The 10,388-nt window shown below is 37.3% G+C and overlaps 1 protein-coding gene across 1 annotated transcript; it reads right to left on the reverse strand.

The window, feature by feature from the left end:
• Positions 1-2,676: 2,676 nt before the first annotated feature.
• On the reverse strand, positions 2,677-3,359 carry LOC132492306 (homologous-pairing protein 2 homolog). Its single transcript, XM_060101769.1, has one exon. The coding sequence runs from the start codon at positions 3,356-3,358 to the stop codon at positions 2,705-2,707; it is 654 nt and encodes a 217-aa protein (XP_059957752.1). The 5' UTR covers position 3,359; the 3' UTR covers positions 2,677-2,704.
• Between the last annotated feature and the right edge of the window lie 7,029 nt (positions 3,360-10,388).

Consider the following 10,388-nt stretch of genomic DNA (forward strand, 5'->3'; position numbering starts at 1 on the left):
GTTACTTTTTGGAGATATCTTCTTCTAGCTGTAATTACAACATTCTCAAAGAAGATACATAAGTACTGCTAAAATTAGCAATGGGCTGAAGGTGTTGACATATTGTAAATTAATATTATATTCAAGTAGATTGGAGTTATTTCTTAAATCTGAAGGGAAGAGTCATAAAGGTTGGTTCTTTATCCAGTGGAATAGATTTTTGAGCTACTGTATTATTTGGAATGATCGATTTTAAGTACGTGGCATGACACACCCCTACATGCATCTTATTTCAAAAGTCTAACATGGCACAACCACTAGGCTTTCCTTATTGAGAAAAAGGCAATATTTCTCAATTCAAAGAGACACTGAAAAGTTGTCTTAGCAAAAGATAAAGAACAAAAATATATGTTTTTCCTAAATTCCTTGTTCTGAACCTGCATCCTTATGTTTACAACTAGTTTTACATAAGGAAGTCGCCTATCCCTGACTTTTCCTTCTGCTTGAAATCCAGCTGCATTCCAGTTTGCTAATAAGTGAAAGACCACTTGCATCACAGGCTTGACTAAATATCATTTCAAATGGCACATTACAAGATGGCAAAATCTATATTATAAACCAAAACAAAGAAACTGCTGAAGTCGTTAGAATAAAGGATGATAGATTTAGGTGTGATATTTCCAGCAAAACACCAACTCTTGAGTTCACTTTTAGGCAATATTCTGGGAACAAAGAGATGAGATTTCACTAGCCATATTTTAAAATACATACTACAATGACATTATTCTTAAACCATGGTACTCTCTTGAAAAAAAATAGAACTTGAAAACAAGTAGAAGTCAAGAAATAAATACACATGCATACAAATATTTAGTATAAGATAAAGATGAGGCAATGACATTATTCCATAAATGATGTTGTAAAGCTGAATAGCTATTTGGGAAAAAAATAATTGCATCCATACCCCACACCTTATTCCAGTAAACATTTCAAAGTATTAATACTTAAATGAAAAATGAAACCAGTTCTGAAGAAAATATGGGAAAAAACTTTCATAACCCAAGTTTGGAAGCTTTTCTAAGTATGACAAAACAGAGAAAGTAGAAAAGATGGATAAATTGGACTTAATTTTTTTAAATATCTTTATTGGAGTATAATTGCTTTACAATGGTGTGTTAGTTTCTGCTGTATTACAAAGTGAAGCAGCTATATGTGTACATATACCCCCATATCTCCTCCTTTTTGCATCTCCCTCCCACTCTCCCTATCCCACCCCTCTAGGTGGACACAAAGCACCGAGTTGATCTCCCTCTGCTATGCAGCTGCTTCCCACTAGCTATTTATTTTATATTTGGGAGTGTATATATGTCCATGCCACTCTCTCACTTCATCCCAGCTTACCCTTCCCCCTCCCTGTGTCCTCAAGTCCATTCTCTACATCTATGTCTTTATTCCTGTCCTGCCCCTAGGTTCTTCAGAACTAATTTTTTTTTTTAGGTTCCATATATATGTGTTAGCATATGGTATTTGTTTTTCTCTTTCTGACTTACTTCACTATGTATGACAGTCTCTAGATCCATCCACCTCACTACAAATAACTCAATTTCATTTCTTTTTATGGCTGAGTAATATTCCATTGTATATATGTGCCACATCTTCTTTACCCATTCATCTGTCAATGGACATTTAGGTTGTTTCCATGTCCTGACTACTGTAAATAGGGCTGCAATGAACATTGTGGTACATGACTCTTTTTGAATTATGGTTTTCTCAGGGTATATGCCCAGTAGTGGGATTGCTGGGTCATATGGTAGTTCTATTTTTAGTTTTTGAAGGAACCTCCATACTGTTCTCCATAGTGGCTGTATAAATTTACATTCCCAGCAACAGTGCAAGAGGGTTCCCTTTTCTCCACACCCTCTCCAGCATTTATTGTTTGTAGATTTTTTGATGATGGCCATTCTGACTGGTGAGGTGATACCTCATTGTAGTTTTGATTTGCATTTCTCTAATGATTAGTGATGTTGAGCATCCTTTCATGCGTTTGTTGGCAATCTGTATATCTTCTTTGCAGAAATGTCTATTTAGGTCTTCTGCCCATTTTTGGATTGGGTTGTTTTTTTTACATATTAAATTTGTTAATTTTTCTAAACACCAACAATGCAATTTTGCTAAAGTTACAATTTTGGAAAATTGGCCTTAAGACCACTCCCAGGCTTTCTGTCAAGTGTATCTGGGTCTCTACCATCTCAGTGCTGCCTGCATTTCTCCCAGGACTTGGGGTGGGGTGAAGGTGGGTAGAGAAGATTTTCTACAGGTCTCCTGGAGTGGAGAGTCCTGGGTGAGGCCCTTGGCTCCCTGAATGCTGTGCATAGTAGCCTCTCTCTGCCCTTGTCCCCCAAGCTCTCTTTTGCCTTCCTCAGGCTTGATATCTGGGAGGTTTGATTATCCAGAGGAAATTAAATATTTTTATATCAAATTATATTACAATAAATATTGCCAAATGTTTTCCTTTTGCATTATTCCCCATCTAACTAACTGTTAAGTTCAGGCAGTCAAAACGTGGATGATGAAATGAGTGAAACCATCCTCTCCGGGCCACCAGTGCTCCACCCAGTACTTTGGTGTGTGCTCAAAAGTGGACAGCAGCAGGAACAACAAAAAAGCTGACCTAAACAAGGCAGCCAGTCCAGGACATCTCTGTTCCCAGGCCTGCCGGAGGGCCTCAGGGATCTGGGAGCTTGAGGTTGTAATCTTCATCTGTCTCTATCCCAACTTCCTCAAAAAACTGCTTCTTGCTCTTGGGGTATCCCTCAAGGATTGCATCAGACAGCTCTGTTGCCATCCTCTTGCGCTTCCTCCACTCCTTGCAGTACCTCTGCATCTCTCTGTACACCTGCTCTTTCTCTTCTGGAGTCACGTGGTTGGTGGCCGCTTTGATGTTCTTCAGTCTCTCTGTGTAGCCAGCACATTCCTTCTTTACCTTCTGGATCTCTTTCTGCATCTCCGGTGTGGTCAGGGCACTAGTTAACTCCTTCAGCTCAGCCTCCATGTGGCGGCAGCTCTGCTGCAAGCTCTGCACCTTAGCAGTGAGGGCCACGATTTTGGCATCCAGGACTTGGAGGTCAGCATCATTGATCATGTCACATTGTTCCTGGTCAGCAAAGTATATCTTCTGCTTGCCGTACATCTTCTCTTTGATCTTGCCTTGTTGGGCCAGCTGATCCAGCGCCTTCACCACCGCCGCCTTGCCCAGTCTGTGTTCCCGCTGCAGGTTCCCGAACACGTCCTGGGCGCTGTAGGGCCGGTTCTGCTCCTGTAGGTACCTCAGCAGGATCCCGGAGGCTCCCGCCACGGCTTCCGCCCGGCCTTTACTCATGTCCTTTACTGCCACCAAACTCCGAAAGCCGGAAGTTCTTGTTTGTTTTTTTGATATTAAGCTGCATGAGCTGCTTCTATATTTTGGAGATTATTCCTTTGTCAGTTGCTTCATTTGCAAATATTTTCTCCCATTCTGAGGGTTGTCCTTTCGCCTTGTTTATGGTCTCCTTTGCTGTGCAAAAGCTTTTAAGTTTCATAAGGTTCTATTTTTTAATTTTTGTTTTTATTTCCATTTGGACCTAATTTTTAAAAATAAAATCTATATGACAAAAAAAAACCTCACACAAATAGTTATAAAGATAACAAAATGAGAAAGTTTTTGTAATTCATATTACAGACAATGGATTGACTAATATTTATCTAATATACAAATATTCTAACATTTCTCTAATATACAATATTCTTGTCAAAATATTCTTTTCAGTATTTTGTCTCTTAACAAGAATAATTTAAAAAACAATAGAAAACATAGGCAAAGAATATGAACATACATTTCACAGAGCTGTAAATACAGATGGCTCTTAAAAATGTGCAAAGCTGCCAACCAACGAAAAGGAATTAGAATTGTTGAATTTACCTTCAGGACTTATCATTATTCACAAATAATTAAAAGATAGATATTTAGAAATAACAATGTCACCTATAATATTTGCAATTTGATAATGTTTGTTTAGTCTTCAGGTCACTTTCCATCACTATTTACTGCACCAAGTGAACTTGTTAGACCACTTGTACTGAATATAACTGAAAAGGAAAAAAGAGAAAATTTTGCCAGAATTGGGGAAGAAGAAACAATTTGGCTAGGTTTTGTTTTTGTTTGTGCTTTTTTTAAGTTGAGTTCTGGGGGAAGGGGATTGTCAACTTTTTAGAAATACATTATTAACAAATTCTGAAAAGTACAAAAAGCATAATAATAATCACCCATAATCATACCTGAAAATGGATACACTGAGCACTTTAACGTAATTTCCCTCTCCATTTCCTCTATAAATATACATTCCTTTATGACACACACACACATACACCCAATACATACAGTATATACTGTGTATACAGAATATATTATACAATGTAAAATAGCAGAATTTTCTAATCTGTATTTGTCACTGAACATACCATAAGCTGGGGAAAGAAAATATAAGAGTATTTTAGTACATGAGATAGCAGTTCCAAGACCTTAAATAAGAATGGGAGGTTGGGGGAAGAGGGTTGAATTTGACTTTCTTCATAGCAATGTGTATGTGTCTGTTAGAGAAACCTATATTTTCTGTCCTCTTGTTTCCTTCCATACAGAAAGGCTTCCCCCCAAAATACCACTTCTCATTTCTTTCCCATGTGAGGCAGAGTGACTTATCTGATTAGCGAGTTTGAAAACAGAATTGTCCACGGGCAGCTCTGCTCTTTCAGCGTTCTCTCTGCCTCCACGCAGGAAGCATTCATTCTCTTTGCATTCTACCTTGCAAAACTACTGTCCCAGTGGTAAGACTTGTGCCTGCCTGAGTGGGTAAATTTAATTCTAGAGTAAAGTGTTGGGAAGCATATCAAAACTATAATCTCCAATACAGCCTTAATCTGCAATTAAGTTTCTACTTTATCTTGAGATGTTTGCCTCTTCTCGTTTGACTTGAACTTGCAAGGTGAAGAAAGGTAATATGTGTAAAACCCCAACTTTGCTTATAACTATGTGTCCAATTCACAAAGCATTTTCATGTCCATTATCTTATTTGATTTTCACAGTAACTCTTAGATGTAGGAAAGAGGACATTAACATTTGTTGAGTGCATGCCTACTGTTTGTCAGAAATGTGCCATAAGATTTACTATTTTTAAATTTTAATGAATCTTCACAACTTTGAAAAACAGAATTTGCCCTTATTTTAAAGATCAGAAAATGGAGTTTCGTAGAGGTGAAATGATTTGCCTTAAGATAGATAACTGGTTAAGATGCAAGACTAGAAGTTCAAACAGACTGTAAACACCAGGATTATGTCCCTCATTCACTTCTATATTTCCAGGTCCTAGTCTCATACTTGGCACAGAGAAGGCATTCAATCAATATGGTTCAATAAATGACTCTAAATAAATGCTCTTTCCACTGCATCATGGAGGGAGAAGAGAGACATTTTAAACTACCAAACTCAGGGAAGCTTCAAGCTACAATCCTATTTCCATGGGAGTTGGAAGGGGAGGGGATGGGGGGAACTAAGGCTTGTTTTTTGAGATGTTTATGTGGTTATATGTGATATAGCAGAAAACAGAACAGACTATGAAATTCGGGATCTAGTATGTCATAGGGGTCTTGTCACTGCTAAAGCAGTGAGATCTTTGACACAGTCATTTGCTTGCTCTCATCCACAATTCTCTTAACTGAAAAATAGAAGTGTTAAACAAATTATCTTGGAAGTTGTTTTAACCCTGACAGTCTACCAATATATGATGCCCAAAGCTCATCCTTAAAAAGCACAAATGCTGCTTCTTTCTAAACAACAAATACTGTGTATTTATTGTATATTTATATAGAGAAATTGTAATTTAACACATGTATAAAGGCACCTATAGTTTTGAATATAACATAATTCTCACATGTCCACAAGTCTACAAGCCCAGAAATTCCTGAGGATAGAAAGACAGAGATGTTAGTCCATAACATCACAACATTCTAAACAGGAAGTTATATCACAAATTCTGTTGGAAAATGTATTGTTCCAAAAGTCATGATTTAGGGGCTTCCCTGGTGGCGCAGTGGTTGAGAGTCCGCCTGCCAATGCAGGGGACACGGGTTCGTGCCCCGGTCTGGGAGGATCCCACATGCCGCGGAGCGGCTGGGCCCGTGAGCCATGGCCGCTGAGCCTGCGCGTCCGGAGCCTGTGCTCCGCGACGGGAGAGGCTGCGGCAGTGAGAGGCTCGCGTACCAAAAGTCATGATTTAGAACTTGCCTTTACTACTGAGCAGAACTAAGGCCAAATAGGAAAACGGTTTTGCCTAAGGAAAGGAAAAGAGTTAGATCTACCTCCTATCCAGGCTTCTCCCTCCTTTGTGCCTCTTACATACACACGCACACACACACACACACCATAAATGATATTTTGCCATGAACACACACCACACATATCTTATTTTAAAAGACGGAGAAAGGAAATTAAAAGAAGCAGTCCTTTTCTTTTTCACATCTGACGATGCCCCCAGCGACAGGCTACAATGAAGGAAATCTGCAGTGATATGCATCCTGCTATATCTTTGCTGACCTGAGTCTTTCACAGTCAAAGAGAAAGCAGGTAACCCTCCATTAGCAGAAGAAAAGGTTTAAAAATTGCACAAGTTTACCAGTGTCATTATTATGCTATCTGATTTTTTTAGATGCAGGTGTAAGATTCAAAGTGACAGCAGAATGTACATGTCAAAAAATATTCTATTCAGTGGCCTAACTTTTGGGAAAATAAACGAGCCTGAAAATTAATTTAATCTATTTACAAATTTAAACCATAATGTTCTAGGAAAAAAAAAAACACAAAACGCATTAAGATCATCATTGCCTGCATCCAGAGGCATACAATTAATTGCCTATTGGATACCAATTCTAGCCAAATCATTCCTACAAAGAAGCAACAAAGGCGTGTTTCTTGCTAGACAAGAACCAAGTATTGTCTTACTAATTTTCAAAAGGAAAAGGGGATGGGGGAAGGTGCAATGAATTACTGTCAGGTAAAGGTGCTACATATATCTTAGAATTATTAAGGAAGTATCTTTTTAATTAGGTGGCGGTAGTCTCTGTAATATTGATACATAAATGATTATTATTTAGCCCAGCAGAAATTTGTAGTCCTTACTCTAGATTTTGCCTCCCTATTGAAAAATTTAACCCTGACACCAGTTATCTAGCATTAATATCAATAAAAGTCTCTTCCTTCTGCTTTAGCAGCTTCATAGTAATCAATGTAGCCAGAATTTTAAAATAGTCCCTTACAAATATACCCTTTAACCTTCAAAGCACGTATACATCCATTACCAAGAATTATAGAATACATGAACAAAAGGGATACCAGGTATAATTTTCTAAAATATCCTTATTTGACATTCCATTTAAATCAGTAAATACCATTTGTGTACTTTCGAAGTAGGCACTATGCTGTCTGCAGAAAGGGAGAAAAAGAAAATATATGCAAATGTTGTCATGGGGTTTTCCTGCTTGTCCAAGTTTATCTAATTTATAAGAGCCTGATCCAAGACTGTGACCAAAATCCCTTACTCTTAAGCTCTCTTCAGTATCCAGCGTGCCCTTCTGTTCTTTCTTGGTTCTCTAAATCACATAGCTAATATTATTCTTATTTTTCAAATAAAGCAATGAAAGACAAAAATTTATATTATAAGCTCAGAGTCATGTACCTAAGCTGCTTCAAAGCCAGGCTTTGTCCCATGTTTCCAGACACCTGGTCCAGTATGCTTACTACTATAACCAGAAGTGATAAGTAATATGAATAGATTAACTCACAAATTTGGTAGTGGCTGCATGAACTGCATGGTTAAAGAGATGATTGTTGGCTATATCCAAGTTTAGAGGGAAGGAGTTCCTTAACTGATTAGCGATGTCTGCCATAGACACAAGCATGGGGATGATGGCAAGTGTGTTCAATATTTTCCATCTGCACACACAATTTTTTTACCTCAATAAAAGTCATTTATATTTTCAAACAAATACACTATTATGATATAATTTAAAAATTATATAATATATACTATTTCCTATCTTTATATCTATCCAATAAGCACAAGAGCTAATACATGGTGCTAGATATTGGTAATATAAAAATGGGTAAGATTTGGTCTCTGTCCAAAAACAGGCTTACTCTAGCAGGAAATAGAAACCTAAATAGCTAACACAATAAGATAAGCATTGTACTTATAAACAAAGCTCTAATATTCCTTTGTAGCATTTTTAATTTTATAACATGGGAAAAACAAGGCTTGGTATCTTCATATACTGACTACCAAGTGAATGTTTCAATATAACCTGTAAGTATCATTATAAACATGCCTGTGATAAATGTAACTCTTTCATAAGTTTGTTGTGCAAATTAAATGGTATAATGAATTTTAAGTGTTTAATAGAGTATCTGAAACGTAAAGAATACTCTAATACCAGCTACTATAAATTAGCCAACTGCCCCTTCCTGAATCTCTACCACAAGTTCCACAGACAAATATAAAAATTCACAAGACTGAAAATTAAACTAAGAATCAAACTATTGTCAAAATCTGGAATAAATTTACACTAAATACAAAGGCTATGAAACTGGATTTTTAAGTATCAATGGACTTTGCTTCTGAGTGGATATAGTATGTTGTAGCTGGCAATAAGGAGAAAAAAAAAAGGATAAACAGGAACAATTTTTTCATAGGCATACTGGAGAACTTTGAAAGCAAAGAAGACTAGATGAATTAAAATTCTAGGGGAAGAAAGGCCCTTCCTAAGTATTATGGGTTAAATTTTGCCCCTCAAAAATATATGTTGAAATCCTAATAACCACCAGTACCTATAAATGTGACCTTATTTGGAAATAAGGACTTCGCAGATGTAATCAAGTTAAGATGAGGTCATTAGGGTGGGCCCTGGCTTCCAGAGCCATGAGAAAATAAATTTGTACTGTTTAAGCTACCTGGAAACAAATACACTATGTGAGGAAACATTTCTGACCATTTTCTTCCCTGAGTGCCTTCCTGATTCTGACCATGGCTGAAGATGAACCTTTTCCCAAGTAGAACTCAACAGCAGAGCTTTTGGCAACCCTATGGAGTTGGCATGGCAGATTAGAAACTGGTGAAGCACAAAACTTAAAGCCCAATTTTCCCCATGAGACATTTGCTGAGCCTTAAAGCAGAATGGGAAGCTGGGAGACTACATCAAGAGGCTTTTAAAGGCACACAGAATTCCCTAAAAGTCTTATGAAAAGGTACATAAACATAACCAATAATCAAGAGGGGGAAAAAAAAACCAGAAGTAGATCTACAGATTATCCCCATATGGGGAAAATAAAGAAGGACTCCAAAATACTGTGATTAATAAACCCTTACTAGGACTGCTCAGGAAGAGAGCGAGAAAGAGATCTCATATTATCAAAATCAGGATACAAAAGCAACATTACTAAAAATTAACAATAAAAAATGGGGAGCAGTATACAATAAGCAATTTTACGCCAATAAATTTGAAATTTAGATGAAATGGAAAAACTCCTTGAAAACCATAAAATAGCAAAGCTGAAATAAGAAAATCATCTGAATAGTAGTCATTTATCAATTAAAGAAATTTAATTTGTAATTAAAACCTTTCTTACAGACAATCATTACTACTTATATTTTAATCAACCAATAAAATAACAAAATATATGAAACAACAGTTTTTAAGAACTTAACATCAGGCTGAAGGACAGTGATTACTGGGGAATACAAAAGAAACAGGATGTGCTCTATTATTACCCCAGTTTACTGCCTTTAAAGAGTTTCCAGGCACGGACACACCAAGGGGATGCCCAGATAGAGCCCAGAGGGGTCCCTGAGTTAAAGAGACAGTGCTGAAAGTCCAGAGACACCAGGAGCAAGAGTTTGCTGGAAGGAGTACCAGAGAGGAGGGAGAAATAAAAGGAAATAATTTCAGAGGACTGTAGAGTCCCCTTCAAGTATTCAGCTGAGTCTGATCAGCACAAGCACTGTGAGGAAACTACCTGAGGCCAAGGAAAGAAAGCTGAAAGCATTAGAGATAATAATGTCTGATGCCTACACAGGTCCAGGAATAGCACCACTTCCCCCCAACAAATTTATCTCAGTAGTGGGGAAAATTTAACCCTAGATTGAGCATGGCTCCAGTCCCACCTAGTAAGTCTTAAAAGCAACACCTGAAAGGATCAAACTGTTTCCAAGTAATTTAATTGCATCTCAGACAAAAAGCCAAGAATATTTATAAGAAGAAAAATATCAAGAAATGAAAAGGTAAAGTTCACAAATATCCAAAGCTTATCAGTTATACAAAGAAGTTCG

The sequence above is a fragment of the Mesoplodon densirostris genome, chromosome 6 (genome assembly GCF_025265405.1).
Source record: "Mesoplodon densirostris isolate mMesDen1 chromosome 6, mMesDen1 primary haplotype, whole genome shotgun sequence".
In the NCBI taxonomy this organism is placed as follows: Eukaryota; Metazoa; Chordata; class Mammalia; order Artiodactyla; family Ziphiidae; genus Mesoplodon; species Mesoplodon densirostris.

Bases quoted from the DNA above. Each gene is read 5' to 3' on its own strand.
- LOC132492306 (XM_060101769.1), bottom strand. From the start codon at position 3,358: ATGAGTAAAGGCCGGGCGGAAGCCGTGGCGGGAGCCTCCGGGATCCTG.